The sequence below is a fragment of the Spea bombifrons genome, chromosome 1 (genome assembly GCF_027358695.1).
Source record: "Spea bombifrons isolate aSpeBom1 chromosome 1, aSpeBom1.2.pri, whole genome shotgun sequence".
NCBI classification, from domain to species: Eukaryota; Metazoa; Chordata; class Amphibia; order Anura; family Pelobatidae; genus Spea; species Spea bombifrons.
Genome location: NC_071087.1, coordinates 123,390,712 through 123,410,857, shown reverse-complemented (window position 1 = coordinate 123,410,857; position 20,146 = coordinate 123,390,712). Strand labels below are relative to the sequence as shown.

At 38.6% G+C, this 20,146-nt stretch overlaps 1 protein-coding gene across 1 annotated transcript in view; it reads left to right on the top strand.

Moving 5' to 3' along the window:
• Positions 1-20,146, top strand: part of TMEM132C (transmembrane protein 132C) — a 181,021-nt gene that overhangs the window by 88,901 nt on the left and 71,974 nt on the right. Inside the window, exon 3 of the mRNA XM_053471773.1 lies at positions 8,226-8,372. Within this exon, the coding sequence (XP_053327748.1) occupies positions 8,226-8,372 (147 nt within the window). The remainder of the gene's footprint in view (positions 1-8,225; positions 8,373-20,146) is intronic.

Below are 20,146 nucleotides of genomic sequence, written 5' to 3'. Positions count from 1 at the left end.
GATAGGAAACAGAGGGTGGTTATAAATGGTACATACTCTAGTTACTAGTGGGGTACCACAGGGGTCAGTTTTGGGTCCTTTTCTTGTTAATATATTTATTAATGACCTTGTAGAGGGATTGTATAGTAAAGTATCAATCTTTGCAGACGATACTAAGCTCTGTAGCGTGGTTAACACAATAGAGGACAGTGCACGATTACAAATGGATCTGCATAGGTTGGAGGCTTGGGCTTGGATGTGGCAGATGAGGTTCAACACAGATAAATGTAAGGTTATGCACAATGGGAAGAAAAATCCAGGCTGTGAATATGTTTTAAATGGGAAAACACTGGGGACGACTGACATGGAAAAGGACTTTTAGTTAACAGTAAATTTACCTGTAGCGACCACTGTCAGGCAGCTGCTGCTAAGGCAAATAAAATCCTGGGGTGCATCAAAAGGGGCATAGATGCCCACGACAAGGAAATAATTCTACCACTGTAGTCAGACCACACATGGAATACTGTGTACAGTACTGGGCACCAGTGTACAAGAAAGATATAGTGGAGCTGGAGAGGGTTCAAAGACGGGCAACCAGAGTAATAAGGGGAATGGAAGGACTACAATACCCAGAAAGATTATCAGAACTAGGGTTATTTAGTTTAGAAAAAAGACAGCTTAGGGGGACTTAATAACTATGTATAAATATATAAGGGGACAGTAAAGAGATCACTCCCAGGACCTATTTATACCCAGGACTGTATCTATAACAAGGGGACATCCTCTACGGCTAGAGGAAAGAAGGTTTCTACACCAGCACAGACGGGGGTTCTTTAAGGTAAGAGCGGTGAGACTATGGAACTCTCTGCCAGAGGAAGTGGTAATGGTAAACTCAATAAAAGAGCTGAAAAGGAGCCTGGACGTGTTTCTTGAAAGCAATAATATTACAAGTTATGGATATTAGATTAATAGGGACAGAACGTTGATCCAGGGATTTATTCTGATTGCCATATTTGGAGTCGGGAAGGAATTTTCCCCCTGGTATGGGGCAATTGGCATCTGCTTCATAAGGGTTTTTTGCCTTCTTCTGGATCAACACAGTAGGGACACAATAGGTATATAGGTTGAACTTGATGGACTTTGGTCTTTTTTCAACCTTATGAACTATGTTACTATGACTCTGTCTGTACCCCATGATACATGACTAATGACTAGAAGATACAGACAGGGCTGCATAGTACATGTAGGACTGGAGAGTACCAACAGGATGGATAAGTGCAAACAGGACTGGTTAGCAGAGACAGGACTGAGCACTGAGAAAGTACTGTGCACCAAGACAGGATTGCGACTTAGCCAGGCAGAACAGACTAGAAACCTAAGGATAGGGCAGAAGCTGGATATTCCTCAGGACAAGGTGCTGGACAGGATGGCCCTCAGGCAGGACACTTGGCAGGATGGCCCTCAGGCAGGACGCTTGGCAGGATGGCCCTCAGGCAGGACGCTTGGCAGGATGCCCCTCAGGCAGGACCCTAGGCAGGATGGCCCTCAAGGCAGGGCGCTTAGCAGGATGGCCCTCAAGGCAGGGCTCTAGGCAGGATGGCCCTCAAGGCAGGGCACTGCAAATACCAACAAATCAGGGGCCAAAGACAAGTCACATAATGCATATTAAATCTTTGGTGGCCCTGTATGGGATTCTAGACTGTATTTTTAATGGCTTTGAATCTCTGTAATAGACTTGTACACACCAAACATCTCCTAAAAAAAGCACACCAGGTGGAGGAATGAGGGACGGGGGTTTTTTGTAAGATGAGCTACTACTTAAGTAAAAGTTGCACAAACCAAAGGTAATTAAGAGAGGTAACAACACCAGTAACATTTAAGTGGAGCCTATTTCAAGTAATATTGGATGCACAGGAGAAACATCTCTAATCTTGGCACAAGTGCCATTGGTCTGGGCAATACACTGTTTATTTTTTAGCACACAAACCAAACTTATTTCATTTACCGAGGCAGTCTACAATGCAATATACTGTCATAAATAGTTCATTTTCAAAACTTTTAATAAAATTTCATTGACTTTTGCCAGCAGCCTCTTGTTATATTTATTCCATAGGTGTGCAGTTGGATTTGCTGTCTAGTAGGAAAGGGTTAAAGTATTACTGCACCCCAAGGAACAGTATTGTAATTTCATATCTGGCGAACAAAACAAAGTAATTAACCCTAACATTGCTATAGGCCTCAGGCATTCTTAGTAAAACAAAACAGGAGAGATTTCTAACAAGAAATTAATCATTTCTGAAACGCATCCTTAAATGCCCAAGTTACTTAAAACTTGTGAAACTAAGTTTTATTTTGAATTATAGATGATTTAATACCAGGTCAGTGAGAAGGGCTAAGCTAGAGGGCAGGATATTTCTGATACGGGTCTGTTGTTTTTGCATAAAAAAACTGAACAATATTCACATGTGCAGTTATCATAAATTATTAACATAATATATGCTAGCGATCGCAAAAAATGCATATTTTTGAATATTTATCTTTGCATTTTCAAAAAGGGGCCTTTGGCTGATCTCCCATCATGATGCGATAAAGGTGCATATTCATTATATGGATCATAGAGTATTTTGTATGACATATAAAACTGTAATAAGTGTGACAATTTTTCTCCTTAAAATCAGCTGCTGAAGTTATTCAACCAAAGAAGAGTGTACTCTAAAAATAGTTAAGATTTAAGATATTTTTGCAGTAAAAATAAGAAGTTAATAGACCAAGACATGAGTTAAGCATTGTATTCAGGACTGCAGAAATCTGTTGTTTAGAAAATTAGCTGACTGATATTTTAGGAAGAGGTAATTGGAAAAGTTTTTTTAACACACTACCAGCAATCCGAGCAGTGCAGTTACTGGTCAAAAAAGTGTATTGGCCCTCTCATGAAGGTGAGAATGTGGCAGGGTTAGGTAACGTAATATTAGGTGACCTTGCATTAAAAACAAAGCTGCTGTCAGGAGGTGTGAGCAGCTAAAAAGAAGGTAACAGGGTAATGGGGTAAGAGAGGGTGGCTGGGATTAAGAAAGTGAGAGGGTTTATGTATGTATGTGTTAGCATAGGTTTGTATATGTAAGTGTGTGCTAGGGTGAGTATGTGTTAGTGTGTGTTAGCGTAAGTGTGTAAATATGTGTGCTTGGGCCAGAAAGTGTCAGCTATGCTCTGTCTGGGAGTTGATTTGCTTACTAGTAAGTATAGTTTTAGCTTTTAATAGTGTTTTTTAAATTGCATCCCATTTCATTGTGCCCATTATTTTCTCAATTATTGAATGCTGATCATGAACCTACCATGTCGAGGACTTATCCAGCAATAAGTGTGATATTTGAGAAAAAAAGCTTTTCGGCTAAAAAAAAAAAAGTGTCCTTGACCATTGGATGATGTGCTGTTCTAATTGAATACATTTTACTTTTAAAGCACATTTAAATATGTTACATCGGTTATGTTAATATCTAGTAAAAGTTGTTATAAAATAAAGGCTAAAACATTACTACCTATTTTTGTTTAATATTTTTGTCAGAACTTCTCTTTCCAGTGATATTCTAGGTGCTATGCCATGCACGTGTATAACATAACTTTGCTCAAAAAAGCAAATTATATTTTTTTTCTACATGTTCTCCTCCAAATAAAGCCCTTTTATTTTGTAATGGTGCCACCAATAGTAGAAGAAAACTCTGTATTCCTGCCGTGCCCACTGACAACAGATAAAACTAGGTCGACTTTGCCATTATTTATTCCCAGAAAGAGTCAAATCTGAAATGTTACTGTTTTTTGAAGGAACGGTCTTTATTTTTCATTTTGTTTTACATGACATGTCTCTTGAGGCACCTGCATACTGGCCCATTCAGTGTGGTGGCTTATAAGCTTCTCTAGCAGATATCATGGCAGTGGCACAGATGGTTTGTGGCTGACTTTGATCCCGAAGCCACTTGCAAAAAATGTCTCCCAAGTACCCTTCTTTATCGATTATAGTCCCTTTTAGGTACTTAGATCCCTATATCTATCTCTCTGTTCTTAGACTGACTAAGGTCATCTGGCAGCTGCTGGGTGAGTGAATGAAATACTGCTAGGATTTCATTCAGCAGTCAGTAAAGCAACTGAATTTGATAACTAAAAAAATAGCATGACTCTCTCTTTGACAACACAAGTGTTTGATTTCTATTATTGGAGCTGATACTGGCAAAGGCTTTCCAGCACTAACTCTATTCATGCACTAAAGAAAACCTTTGGTTTGATTTACTTTGCTGTTCACAATACTATTTTAAATACAAACAGGCTGCTATAACCCATAAATCTGAGCACAATAAAAGGCATCTGCAGAGGAGCAGATGGAGGATGCCAGCTGTGACCCATGTAAGTTATTCTTCCAGTTTAAGAATTCTATCTCATGTAGCTGAACTTATAGCAGTTCAAATGTGGATGTACAGAAGCTTGAAACGCCTTGAAAATAAACATTGTGTCACCAAAAGGGTATTTCAGTATTTCATCAAAGAGACTGGACACAAAAACAAGGAAACACAGAACCTGCTAATTTTTCCTAATCTAAAACCCAAACACTATTTGGTTCTTGGTTTTGTTTTATGTTCGGCATAGCCTTACATCTATCTCATGCATGTTAACATTCTACTGTATTATTCTCTGGATCTCTGGAAGGCTGTTCCACTTATCTACCACCTCCTTAGTGAAATAAAAAGTTTATTTTGATGTTTAGTCAAAACGTAGGTCCTACTACTTGTAAAAAGCAAAACTTTCTAACATGGTTTTAGTTAAAGAGAAGAACATGGAGTATTCTGGGTTCTTGCAAGGACTACACTAAATATGATTGATTGTCATGTTCCTTTAAGGTCAATATATCTTGATGGACTTTGTAGAATGGATTTTAGGCAAGGTTTTTTACCTAGTATTTCTTAGCTAGTTTTTTAATATGGTGCTTGAATGGGTTTCTCTGTTGTTTTGATTGATGTTGTATGGATCAGGTGCATTGCCAGCATTTGAAAATTCTTAGGTGTCTACCAAGTTCTCCTTCACGCATTTCAGTGTCTATATGATTTTATAAAGATTACCATGGAGTTGTGGAAGGCCCTGCTACTGGATGCTTTATTCTCACATAGTACTATATTTTTCAGACACCATGTTACAATGAATGTCTGTCTTTCTATTTGTCTTTCTACTTTGCCCTCATATGTGAGTATACAAATTTCAAATATGAAAGTTTAGATTTACCCCTTCTCCCAAGGGGTTTGTAAGTATAATTTTTGAGGTGGGTGTTGAAATACTGCCAAGACAGCCCTGACCCATCAATGCATGGACTTCACTACACCTCTGAAGGTGTGCTGTGGCACCAAGACACTAGCAGCAGGTCCTTTAAGTCATGTAAGTTCTGAGGTGGGACCTCCATGAATGCATCATGGTGCCGTGTGTTCTCCAGGTAAGCGACGCACACGCACCCGACCATCCACGTGATGTAAAAGAAAATGTGATTCATCAGACCAGGCCACCTTCCTCCATTGCTCCGTGGTCCAGTTCTTATGCTCATGTGCCCAATATAGGCGCTTTCAGCACTGGACAAGGGTCAGCATAGGCACCCTTTCTGGTTTGCAGCTATGCAGCCTCATAAGCAACAAACTGTGACGCACTGTGTGCGCATTAACTTTTTTCAGCAATTTGGGCTACAATAGCTCGTCTGTTGGATTTGACCACACGGGCCAGCCATCGCTCCCCACGTGCATCAATGCGCATTGGCTGCGCATGACCCTGTCGCTGGTTCACTGCTTTTCCTTCCTTGGACCACTTTTGATAGGTACTGACCACAGCCGACCGAGAACACCCCATAAGTACTGCAGTTTTGGAGATGCTCAGACCCAGTCGACTAGCCATCACAATTTGCACTTTGTTAAATTTTTTCAGATCCGTACGCTTGCCCATTCTTCCTGCTTCTAACACATCAATTTTGAGGACAAAATGTTCACTTGCTGCCTAATATATCCCTTTGATGTAGTAATGTTATGGCTGATCGATGTATATACTGTAGGACCATTGGATCGTGCTATGAGTTAAAGGTCTATATAAGCAACTCTATTGGTCGGCTGCATTGAGCTCCTCTGGCATCAACCAATGAAGGGCTGCTGCCCTTCATTGGTTGATGGCAAAGGGCCCCCCTCCTGGAGACCAATAGAGTCGCTCTTACGGACCTTTAACTCATGACATCGAAGCCATTAGTTTCCCCAGGCCAAGTTGCTCCGAGGTGTACCTTGCCCTACACTTTGCCAGCGGGAATAAAATCACCGTACACCATTGTTGATCATTGTTAACCTTGTTTTCATATGTCTGATCACTGTACAAATATACATAAATCAGAACAACAGTATAAGTCCCTAACAAAGGAGTTAGAGGTGAATCCCTCAGGACGTGATCCACAGAGCAGCCCTGTGATGCTGGCACTGACACATTCATGGCAATCATCTTCTCTCAAATCTGGAGAATTCAATATGGACATTTTCCAAAAATAGGCTATTTATGAAAATCAGTATCAAGATCCAATTGTGATAACGTTCTAGGACCTGTCAGACTTCACCTCTGTGGCTGCGGGAGACCTTTTCTTCCCCTAGGTCCATCTTTTTCTGTCTGCGAGGAGACATACTACTAGGTGTACCTTGCTGTACCCAGCCGTGTGATGGCATTAAATCATTGAACTCCAGACTTTCATTCAGACATGACCTTTGTTGTTGTAGCCCCAAGTATTATCCCAGTCTTGTTTGCCCTATTGTACCAGGCTCAGCTTGTTCCTGTTGACGTTGCATATTGTCTCTTCATCAGTCTTTGTTCCTTATGAGACTGCTCTACGGATCCAGACCCAGCTTGTTTCTTGTTGTTCTACAGCTTTGAAACTATTGACCCATTCCTGTTGGCATTCCCTCCAGCTTTCTTCAGTGCAGCCGGGTCCTGTTCTTATCTTCATTGTAGCTGTCACTGCCTTATCTTTGCATCAGATTTCCAATTCCTACACTCACAGGACTGAGTATACTGAGAATGGGAGAAAATGTCAAAAAATAAAATATTACAACACATTTTAATATATGGCCCCATTAATCATTATGATTTTTTCTCCTGTGTTTAAGGTTATGTACAGACAGAAGAGAAGGCCATGCATTTTTTTAGCCAGTATATTCTTCAGTGCATATGTAAATTTCAAGAATTTGCATAATTTTGCATAGGAGGCTGCTGACCAAAAGCCTTCTTCTACCATTCTTTCTGCTTCAAGCAAATCGTTATTATGTATATGGTTGGCCAGAGAAGATGCACACATATCGGAATGCTGTTTGCATACATTAGGAGAAAAGGCTTATTGCGTATGCTGTCTGGCTATATAAAACATTTATTATTTTTTTCACGGCAACTGTTAATCTACAAAATTGTAACCAGATTGCTACGTGTACAAGTGTTAGGCATAATCAGAGGTGGATTTAAAACCCAAAACTGTTAATTTCTATGATAAAGTGAAATTTGCATAGAGAAGTGTATTTTTGAATGAGGGTATATGTATGTGTGTGTCTATATGTATATAAACACACACATACTCTGATGGACTTTACACTTTTGTAAATAAATGCAGCATTAGAATTAGAATTATTAGTAGAATTAGCCTAGCAGGATTGGACTGGGCAATCAGGTTTTTCCTTCCTTGTTAAGAGTCTTTTGGCCATAAACATCTACTGTAGTTGTCCTGTGACACAAAAGTAGCACTGATAGCTGTTGCAATAGAAACTGTAAATATTCAGATTCTCAGGAACAGTATCTAAGATGCATCTAAAAATAAAATTGGTTATTTAAGTGCTGAGCTTAACCATGCCACTAGGAATACCCAAGCTAATAGCCCACGGAACAGACTCTAAAAGAGAAATCTAGGCTAATGCCCACTCTTCTAAAAGTCATGCTTTTCAATGTCCCAGAATGAGCCCAAGTGAGAAAATGGTAGTTGCCATATGTACATTTTTGAGCTTCACCAATTAACACATTCACAATGTAGAGTATGATTACAAGACCCCACAATAGATGCAGACAACTTTTTTTTTAGTTTTGTTTCGTTTATGCTGTTCCATAAAATAAAGCAATTAAGAATGAAATGAGGATAAATATGTTCATCGCAGTCACTCCATCTGTCTGTAAAGAGCACTTTTTAACAGCTCTTGTATCACTCATTGCAGAGCCAAGGTGAAGAAAGGTGTCAACATTTTGAATGTGAAGATCAGTGACCCCCTGCAGTGGGACATTCAGCAGGAGCTCGGGAATGGAGGCAAACACTCAACCACTGCAGTGATCTGCCAAAGAATAGGACCAAGCCCCAGGAGCAGGTAACATGTCTACTACCTTTGTAGGAATTTGCCTGCCGAGGCTGTTAAACCTGGAGCTTGGAATAATAGAGGCACTTCGGTTAACAGCACTTCCATCTGGTTATAGGCAACAGGACAATCATTTCTAGTGTAGGCAGTAAACCGAAATGGCCTGTACTTCGTCTGACAATACATTTTCACAACGCTGCTTTTATTACCACTTTACACCGCATCTGTATGTAATATTTTGGTATACCATCTGGTAAAACCCATATAACTTGTGATATTCACAATTGTTTCGATTGGAGCCCAGTACCTTGTAGATGTGTATATTTTAATTTATATAGTGACATCAGATGTACTTTTTTTGTTGCAGAATACAGGAGCTTCAAAAGGTGCAATTGTTAAACAAACATTATAAAAGGGACTGCAGTATGCGCTTATGCACCAGGATAGCAGGTCCCTGTCCCACAGAGTTTACAATCTAATCAAGGCGGCAGGAGATATAGTCAAATACACATAAGATTATTACGGTAAATTGGATAATGGATTAGATTTTTCACATTTTGTTTATGAAAAAATGAACAAAAACTATGGAAATGGCTCTAAAGAATAACTCGGTGTCTGCAAGGCAATAAGACACTTCAGATTCAATTTTAGTTTAGAGTGTTCAGCCCTAGGAGAATAAACGTACCTCGGCATTCGAACAACAGATATATAACTTGCTGCAGTCCCAGCAGTATTTGCATAATATCTAATTAACCCATGAAAAATGGTAAGCACCGATTATGCAAATGAAAGTTAATGTCCTAATTACCATCAACTACATTAGCCTTTGTAAGTAGTTATGTCATTTTTTCTAAGCAAAGTCGTGTTTGTATATCGTAGTGTTTTATTTAGAGAATTAGAGCGGATCAGGGCATTCAGGAAACTGGAACCATACCCCTATTAGCGCTCAGTCAGCGCTGCTTGATACTGTACATCCAGCGGAAACAAGAATTCACTGTCATTTGTTGGCTTCAATTGTATCACTTTGGGGTGTCGAGCAGAGGTTTTGATGTAGTGGCCGTCACATCATTTGTAATGTTGGTGCAGCACCACAAACACCTATCTAATATAAGTATCCCTAAAATGGAAATGTATTAACTACAAAATCAACTGGATCCAGAGAACCACCAACTTTTCAAATAATTGCCTTGCATTGAAATACCATGAGATAGTTGAGTACAAGTACTGCAGATATCATTGTTTTAATTAGTGTATAGTAGATATCTATCTAAGTATATGCTAAATACAGTGATACATATGTTCACTTCATTTACATGTTTGGTTTTTTTTGCAATAATAATTATTTATTTAGGTGCAAGTCTTGTAGTAAAAGTTCAAAACAAGCGTTCAGAAGTGTTTGAGCCAGTTTAACAGATTTCCATATGTTATTGAATATTATTTAGTAACAACTATCCATTTTCCCATTATGGTGTGCTACGGTTCTATTTTATGTTTCCATATTTGCGTCGGTATATTTCTATGACTATAAAAATAAATAGAGCTTAGAGACATGACATAGTTTTACATGCATACGATGTCATAATTAAGGTGTTACAGAAAAAGGGTATAATTGTTAATCGGTTCAAACTTGAAGGTGTTCATGGGTAAAATACACAAAAGTGATATTAGAGACTCATATCAGACTCTGACAATCTCATAATGAATCTTGGAAGTGTTAGAGAACACGTAAACATTGTTACAGAAATGATTTGCGTCTGGCAGGGTTTAGAGGCGGGATGCAAGAGAAATATAGATCTGTATATTGTTGGTGACAGACGGATAAGCTGCAGGTTTGGAGATTTTTTACTGAGCAACATAGTTTCAAGCTATGAAAATATAAATACTCTTCTGCATTGACAGCTGTCTACCATAGTTCAGTTATCAGATACGATGAGAAGTATCGCATAAAGCCACGTTTTAAGGCTATGGCTAAACACCTAGCCAGAGCGATAGAATCAGCACCTTGAGGTAGGACAGCTCCTTGAGATCTCTTAAGGTGTCTTCCTTAGGTATCTGCGGGATTTCAATATGCTTCAATCATTGTAAACATGGAAAATGTGCAAGATTGTGCAACATTTAGATCACACGGGTTTGGTGTACTACAAGCTGCAGACTATGCATTATTTATCGGTGAAAGGATTGTCAGATTGATATGGAAAAGATACAAGCGTCACCTTCTGGGCAGGTTAATTAAACCATTGATGGATTTATTATACAGTACATATAGAAGAATAGAGAAGACTTGGGGAAGGAAGAATACAGCGATGCCAGTTTAGCCACCCTTTGACAGACATCTCTACTGAATCAGAATGATATATATTGACTAGTCTAAACTAACAAGGAAATGACAACAGCATCAAACTAGGCTTCAGTGGTTTTATGATCATTAGCTGGTAAGTTCTCTTCAATTGGTACGGTGCCAAAAAACCCTTTTAATTTATTCATAAAGATTTAAACTCCCTGTTATTTATACCTTATTTCTTCACTCTCTTACAAATGTAATCCCGTACCCCAACGTTTCTTTCCTCAATGGTTTTTTTTTCTGGCGTTTACTCATAATCGAATGTATGTGAGAATTCTAAAGTCAATGTACTCAAGGCAAACGCCTGCCACTCCAAGGGTATATGCAGTGGTGAAGTATGTAAGTTTTACTTTGTTCATGGCTCAGCAGGTGATCAGAAGTCCCGCTGCATTACAGAAGTTAATGTTTTCCTGTGGTTGCTAAAGGGGAGCACATATGGGATATGTGTTTAGCCAAATCGGCCTCCAGGTTCCATTAGGCCAATCACATATCGCTAGATATTTGTTTTTTTTGTAAATATCTAAATGTTTCTGTGGCCAAATAACAGTCAAAACCATAGCTTCTAAGTCCTCTTAAATAGGTTAATTTATTATACAAAACATATATACATACAGCACTAATTGATGACCAATGTCTGGATGATGTAATTTGAGTGCTATATGTTATTCCTGAAAATGATGGAGGAGAGTGTGAGTAGTCATAGAGGTAGAGGTTTAGCTTTCCATGTCCTGTGAGTTTTTATACCCTTTTTTTTACAGCTGTCAGTTTGAAGTGCGCTCGGAGGTTTGAAGTTAACGATAGGGAGCAAATATTTTGATTGATTGGTAGCTATTTCAGAAAAGTATTTCGCTCTGATGATAACTTTCCTTAAAGGGGAACTCCCTCTTTAGTTATTACTAGAATCAGATTACAAATGACTTAAAATATTGTGTTGATTTCTTTTTTAAAACAGTTCCAGTTTTTGCATAATCTTTTCAGGCTGCTGTATATTAGCCATTCATATGTGGTTTGAGTTTTTCTATCCCAATCTACTAGGCAAAGAGCCTGACTGCTTATCAAACTGCCTGTGATAAACAATAGAATGTCTCAGTCTTCATCACTCAGCCCAGACTATATAGAGGAACAGACTTCATTGGCATTGCCATAAAGAATAAGCTCAGTTTTGTTTAAGCAGAGAAGGTCATCCAAATTGTGACATGACTGACTATAATGGTAGCCTCCAGGTCTGCAGCTAAAGCAAATGTATTGGAAATAAGATATACAATCAGGTTTTTGTTAGCGCTGACCCACTTAAGGAATATTATGGAGAAACCTTATGGAGAAACCTTATTTTCCATTGAGCTTTAAATAATCAGACAGTAGATACACTTTGGTGTATACAAATAAAGAGTTAAACAATCTAATACTAATATTTCTGTTTATACATTTCCCTATGAATTATATTTGCATATGGGTGTTTAGTTTTAAAAACCCTGCAGTTTAAACGTGAGTTGCTATTGAAGTAGGACCTGATGAATATGTGGTTATATTTCCAGAAAAGTTACAGTGACATTAAAACACTTAGGAGTTCATCAATTGCATATTGACTGACTGTTCCAAGGGCAGCTGTCTACCATGCAGTGTGCCGTGTGGATGGTAAAGCAAACTCATGCCAACATCTTCTCTCTCTCTCTGATGGCTGAGTACAGTATATTGTGTTCAGCGAGGGCTACAGGAAAAACGCCATGCTTTGCATGAGAATATATTCCATTCTCTTTTCTTCTCATTCAGTTGGAATGAAAATATGATTATCTGTGTGTTAAGAAACATTCATAATGGTGCCCTGCTAGACAGATGGTCTAGAGACACAAGCCTTTGGGCATCTTAAGTATAAAATAAACTGCCAAACCCAAATACGGCAATCCATCTGTCACCATCCCTCTAATATAAACATTTAAGCAGCGGGCGATCCTTTGACGTTTGGTAGATTCTACTTGAAGGGCACCAGATCACAAATATTGCTTACACGGTAGATGATATTATTAGGATGTACATATACAGTGATTAACAGCGTGTCTAACACGTTTCGCCATTAGATACATGAGACATTAAATTCAAAGCTGTGTCTTCTACTTTGTAACAAGCTTGTAGTGTTGTGTTCTGTTTATCCAGGGAATGTAGTATTCGAGAGCTCGCAGCAGACTTACATCTCACCCTCTGTTTTATTCTGCACCTCTGACCTTATTCATTAGAATTGCTTATAGCAGCTGTTTTATTTCTAGGTAGCAAGCCGTGGAAATGTTATTTACATACATATACGGAAATAAATTAAAAGACTACATACTTATGTGTGTTCCTTTCTGGGGAAAAAAACACAGCAAAGTGATGTTAGTGGGGATAGATTATTACATTATAAGTAGATGAGTGTCATAAGCTCACATTTTAGATCTAATAACCTCCAAGTTGGTTAAAGCAGGAAGAAAATGCAACACTTGTAAAAAGGTAGATTTGTATTTTTATGTATGTTTGCTACATTCAATAGGAATTGGCCAATCACTATGCAAGATTATTATTTTATTGGACAATTATAAGTCTTATGATATGAATTGTATATGTCACGTCATCACATCACACAAAACAAAATTAAACCTACTGTCACAACCCACAGGGGGGTCTAGTGCTGAAAGAGGGAGTCCAGCATGCAAAGCAGTACACAGTAGAACACAGATCCAGTAGAGAGACAAAGATTAATGTAACCAATATCTGAGGAATCCATGGCCTGGTCTGGTGGTACAGATGCATGGGTGGATCCAAGTGACAAGCAGGCATGACAAACAGGAGCAAAAGACAGGGATGCAGGCAAGTACGGAACAAAACAAGAATACAAATGAAACCAACAGACTAGCTACAGGCCCTGACACTAATGCAAGTACGTGAAAGTTTAGTTTATCATATGACTATAAAATGTAAGATTGCCACCACATTACATTACTTCAAATCAGACAAGTCCTGATACTAACCCTAAATTAAAAAAAAAAAAGAACACGTAAAACTAAAACATGGGAAATAGACCTAGGGTGCTTACCTGCCGCAGGTAGGAAATAAACAGAGGAACAGGGTGAGGCAGGTTAAATACCAAGGACAGAGAAACATAAAATATGACACAGAGTCTAACGTCTACCAGTACGATGTGGCTCACTCATTCTTCCATCCACATTATTTGTGACAATGCTAGATGCTAAGAAAAGTGTTACAAAACAGACAAAAATATATAACCTTATATATAAATTGGAAGTTGTGGTGAGTACAAGCACTCAATTGTGCTGCAAATTAGGATAAACAGCTTTATCATCACCAAAGAGAGCTCCGTTGAGCCGATGAACAAACAGGGTATTTGAAACATACAGGTTCCCATAGAAATCCATCACACGCTTCCTACAGATTGATACATTGGTTTCTCTGTAGTTTTTCTCCCATGCAGCTGGCCATGAAACATGAAACGTGAATATTTGTTTTTCTTATATTGTATGCCCGTAATTTATTGTGACGGACCAGATCATTAAATTCACAGGCACGGCTTCGGTTAATACTAGTGGTATTATTTAGGTTTAATTGGGTAGATACATTTTAGGAATGTTCAAACACTTATGTAAATAGATTTGCATATAAAAAGGACTTTTGTACTCAGTAAAACTATTACCTCATTGGAACCCCTGCTGAAGAATATTGAGAAATGATCTACTAAGCTTTTAATTAGCTAAACACCAATTAGTCTCGACAATACTCCTTCAGTTTGTTTTAGTAAGTACATAACTGAAAGTTTCCTCAATACCAAATAAAACCTTAAACCTGCTATTTATAACCTTAAAACAATCATATTTTCCTACAGGAGTACATTGATTTGACTTAAAGCATCTTATGTTTTTCAAAGAGTCAGTCAAATACCGTAGACTCTTAAAGGGACAGTCAAATATCAATGAGACTTTCCTGAAGCAGATTTTCGAGCAATGCTGCATTCTTCTTCCAAAAAACAAAATACTGTCTGCGCTTCTCACCCTAATAAAGTTGGCAACAAATATATAAACATAATATAAACGAGAGGTTTTTGGTTATATGCATTCTTCTTCCATAATCCAAAATTTCTTGCCACTAATTGACTGCTTAAGCTGTCAATCAGTGGCAGTAAAGTACTTCCAATGAAATCAATAGAAGTCACTGTCATCTTAACCAGCAAATTAAAATGCTACATTGAAATCAACGAGAAGACTTTACACAGACCTCTGCACGCAGCGTTCAACAGAGCCAGCACTGGAGCTGACTGGAAGTGAGTACAGGATATGCATTCAGCTGAATGCATCTCTTGCCAGACATTTAGATGGGGTGGTAGGCAAAGGGTAAATTGCATTTGGGAGGATTCTGCATAATCCCCCATGCATTTGCAAAAAGAACCCACCAAAAAGTCCAGATGATAGTTGGAGTGTCCCTTTAACTAAGAATGGCCTATTTCAGGGGTGTCCACATTTTTTCTGCAGTGGGCCACTTCATCAGAATTGTATACGTGCGAGGGCCGCACTCATTTTTCACTGTGAGAAAATATGGCCTTTAATAAAATATGCAGATTAAAATAAAGTAAATGACACAAAACCTTTACTTTTCCGCTCACTGATTTCTGGGCCTAGAAATGTTTGTGACTACAAATTCAGGATAATTAAAAATGAAATACTTCTATTTATTCTAGGGATGCACCAAAATGAAAATTCTGGACCAAAACATTCACAGTTCACTTAGCCAAAACTGACCCCCCCACCTTTATAAATAATACTGAAAACTCACATTTTTTAATAAAAGTAGGAAACACACCACAATTGGACAAAAAAATAGCAATATGACTTGGCATGATAGGAGTGTGATTGCTAACAGCAATCACACTCCTATCATACCCAGGCAACCAGTAAATCCTGGTACCTAGGCATGATGGGACTGTGCTTTCTGTGATTGCTGTTAGCAATCACACTCCTATCATGCCAAGTCAGCCAGTACATGCTGATACAGGGTGGCTGTAAGTGATGTGTAGACCCCATACTGCTGGCAGCATCAATACACAAGGGGGGCAGCTAGCTAGGTTTCAGCATGTACTGGCTGACTTGGCATGATAGGAGTGTGATTGCTAACAGCAATCACAGTCCCATCATGCCTAGGTTCCAGCACTTACACATCCATGCTATCACACACACACTCATTCATTCACAGATTAATTCCCTCAATCACGCATACTCATTCAAACACCCTCCCCACCCCCTTACCTGCACTGCAGCTCCTCGATGCTGCTCACAGACTTCAGCAGAGGGCGCGGCCTCCCTCTGCGTTCTCTGGCACTGCACAGAGGAAACAGGACTGGAGCAGAGTCATGTGATGTCACGTGAACTCTGCTAGGTTCCGCTTCCTCTATGCAGTACAGAAGACCCTCCCACAGGTAAGTAGGAGGACTCGCGGGCCCGCGGGCCGCATGTTGGACGCCCCTGGCCTATTTAATTCAAATATCTAACTATTTTGGTCTTTGGTATGTGCAAGCATCCTACTACTGTAAACCCAGCTTTAGTTTTAGTGTATCGCATATGGATATTAATATTAAAATATAAAGCTGTCTTGGTTCATTTCATTAATGTAATAAGAATTTTTATAATTCTTCTAAAGTGAGAAATCCCCCAGTCAAAGGTATAAATAAGAACCTTAGACCAGTAATAGATGCTTTTACAAGGGAGAGCTTTTGGACCTATGCTTCTCAATGTAATCTGTAATCCTATAGAAGGTAACTTTACTGTGTATTAATATGCAGAATGGGTTTGCTAAAGGCCTTTTGGTTTGAGTTGAATTTATTTAAACGTGATTTACAAATATTTTTTTATTACTTGCATCAGGTTTCAAAATAGTGTGCTGTTCTCTTTTTTCTACTGGACATTCTCTTTCATTACTTAATTTTCCATTGTATGGTTCTTTACATTAAACTTTCCATAGAAAGAGATGCGGAAGAAAATTAGGACTAGCTATTACATACTGTTGCAATACTTCATCTTAAAAGCCACAGATATCTCACTGCCATGTGCTTATAGGCTCCATATATTTCATACTATACTAATTACACAGACCATGATTCTTTTGACCAGCATCTTAAGAGAGGGCAATTTAGGTTGACAAAGGCACATTCTACAGTTTTACTGGTTCCATAAATATGATGAAATAGCATATCTTTCATGCCTACTGTTGCTGCTTCACATAACGCTGATCCATCCTCATCGTAGTGAAGGAAAATGTACTTATTGATACCTCAGCTAATCACATTTTAGTTCTAACCTCATGTTAATGATGACCTTTCAATGACTTATGGAGCCACATCCATTTTTGTACAACACTCCAATATATTTGAGTTCAGATGCTCTCGGCCGCCTCTGTTTGCCACTAACCTCTTCGGAAACCCTTAAAGAAAGTTCCATATTCTCTATATTCTCATATAAGTTAAAAAAAGGCTATTGTCTTTATTTTATTATTATTTATTGATTTATATTGCACTATATTTTGCTTCACAGTACAAAGGGTAAATAGGACATTTAAAGTCGTGCATCAGATAGCAGAAACAAAAGGTGAGTGCTGCCCTGCTCAAACAAGCTTACAATATACAAAACATCTTTTATACTGGATCTCTCTTTATCTGCTCCCCAACTACGCCAGCATCATCATCAACTTAGGGCAGATGTTTTCAGAATCCAACACTTTACAGTAAATAAATCTATTTACCAAGTTAATAATACTTTGGGAACTGCCATCTAATTCTCCTTATCTTATGATATGCATTTTGATATTTTTTCCTTTTCATTAAGTTATGTCATCCACTTTGTAAAGTTAGTGCTCCTCTTTGGTGGAAACCATGGGTGACATAAGAAGAAGGGAGAACAATTTCAAGAAAGTAAACTATGCTATATGACCAAACGTACGAGCACACCTCACCATCACAACTTTATGAGCTTGTTGGAGGTACCATTCCAAAACTATAGGCATTAATATGGAGTTATTCTCCCCTTTGAGCCTATGATACCCTCCAATCTTCTGAGAAGGCTTTCCACAGGATTTTTGTGAGTGTCTGTGGGAGTTTGTGCCCATGCTATAGAGGACAGGTAATTTTTACATGCTATGCACTTCAACACTCAGCAGCCCTACTCTGTGAGCGTGTGTGGTCTACCCCCTCGCAATAGTAGCACTTGAGGACAGTGGACCAGGGAAGATCTAGCGGGGCAGAAATCAGTGAACTTGCCAACTTGGCACCTTCTTGGAGAAGAAACTCACATGAGTTTGCTTTTCAGAATGGTTTGTTCATGGTTTGTTTGTTCAAGTAAACCAAACTACAGCTCCCTGTTTTGCGAGGAATTGCAAAAAACATGAGTGTTTCTTAAAGCAGGTTTTAATATTATTACAGCGTAATCCGGATAAATTTCAAAGTGGTCAATCTAAATATGTGGAAATAGTTGGTGGGACCAATATTAGATACATTTTTTGCTATCAAGTCAACTGTGTGAAGTACTTCCAAGAAGAAATTGCCTTTTTATTTTTAATATTGTATGCATATTTTAAAACATTACAAAATAAAGTAATAGTATAAGACTGTTCTTTTAATATATTGTCACGTGATTAACCACCACTTGGTTTTTCCATATTACTACATGACTCTGGAAAAAGGTGCGCTCACTCACAATCACACCTTACAGATGAGGTGATGGTGACCCCCAGAGGCATGTCAGATGCATGCTACCCGGGTCTGTGTGTCGTGAATTTGAAAACCTCCACATTATGTATGCTGTATTGGGATGCAAGCTCCTGTTTAGGTCCTTCTAGAATTGTATAACGACCTATATGTGTTAAAAATAACATCTTGCATGTTAACAAATTGACATGACGACATGCATGCATCCTTCTCAATTCTATCTTTCATACTTTCCTCTTCTTTCTCTTTTTCCCCATATAATGGCCCCACTTGGGCACATATTGATAAACCACACAATAACACAAAAAATCGGGTTTGCGTGTGTTATAATTTTAGCGTGAAACATTGGTTATCTGGCTTTGTACAAAGTATTGCATCACTTTACTTATGCACAACTGGAAATCATGCAAAATAAAATAATTTTAATTGAATCTTTAAGACCTTGGAAAGTCTAGTAATGTAAGCATTCTCCTGTAAGCCATGTAAGCCATGTATTAATTAGTCAGGATGCTTCCTGTAACCTGACTGTGCTAAGAAATGGGTTAATACCTGTTTTGTACACATTCGTAAGATCATCTAATGTACAAAATGGTGCGGAATCAGATTTTTGTCTCCTAAAAGCAAGAACATCTGCTGAAATTGTGAACAGCTGAGTTCAGCACTGGGGCACCCAGCAGCTGGGAAATTCCATGTCACCGGTCATTGGCACTGTAGTGAATGGGTATGCATCAGCTAGACAAAAATAGAGCTACATGTACAACGATAGGAGATTGTAAATTGCACTGTTCTTACCGAGGGAATGAACAAGCATTCTATACTAAACAAAACAGAATAAACCAAGAGACTGCAAGCTTTCCAGAATTTCATAGCAAGGGCTTTACAAAATTCTTGTTTTTGCAAGTAGCTAATAATAATGATATGGTTTTAATCATATGCCTGTATATTATCCTGGATCTGCAGCCCAGTAGTACTGGGTAAAGGCTGGAAAGGACAGAAGTCTTACAGCTATTCTCAGTTGCAGAATTCATACTTATATTTGGAATTTTATTTCATTTTATGTTTTGCTGCTTACATTAGGCCCCATGGCTTAAGTGGGATTAATGTCCACATAATAGGGCAAGAGGAGCACTTTCCATGTATAAAGAGCTGCCTCTATAGTTGGTTTGAGACAACTAGGAAAAGCCCTCAGAGAGAAAAGTCATGTTTCCCTTCAGTTGAGCCTCCAGGTACTATGACTTCCAGGGTGTCAGCTGCTTCATTCTAAACAGAGGATATTTGATGACCTATCAAAAGTAAGATAGTTAGTATAGTGACTATACAGTAACTTAAAAAGTTTGTTTATAAAATGCCACCTGCCGTGAAATGCCTGCTTCATTTTATTGGATGGAGCACTACATTTCCCCAATAATATGTATTTCTTACATTATTAAACTTTTAAAACTGTCCCCTCCCCTTCCCTCCTTTTTAGCTCTCAAATCATTTATTTGCTTCAAGCTCCATGTTGGTTGTTCTGTGCTGACACTGTGCAAGGCCACATTATAGGGCTTGGGACCTTGGAGCCCTTTAAGATGGAAGGCCTCATTTTTCTTGAGCCCAACCACATCCACATAAATAAAACAAAAAAATATATAAGGGAAGTGGCTTTGGAGAGGAGGAGTGTGGACACCATTTCCTAGTGCTCTCCTGATTTGTAGGCCAAAATTGGCATCCACA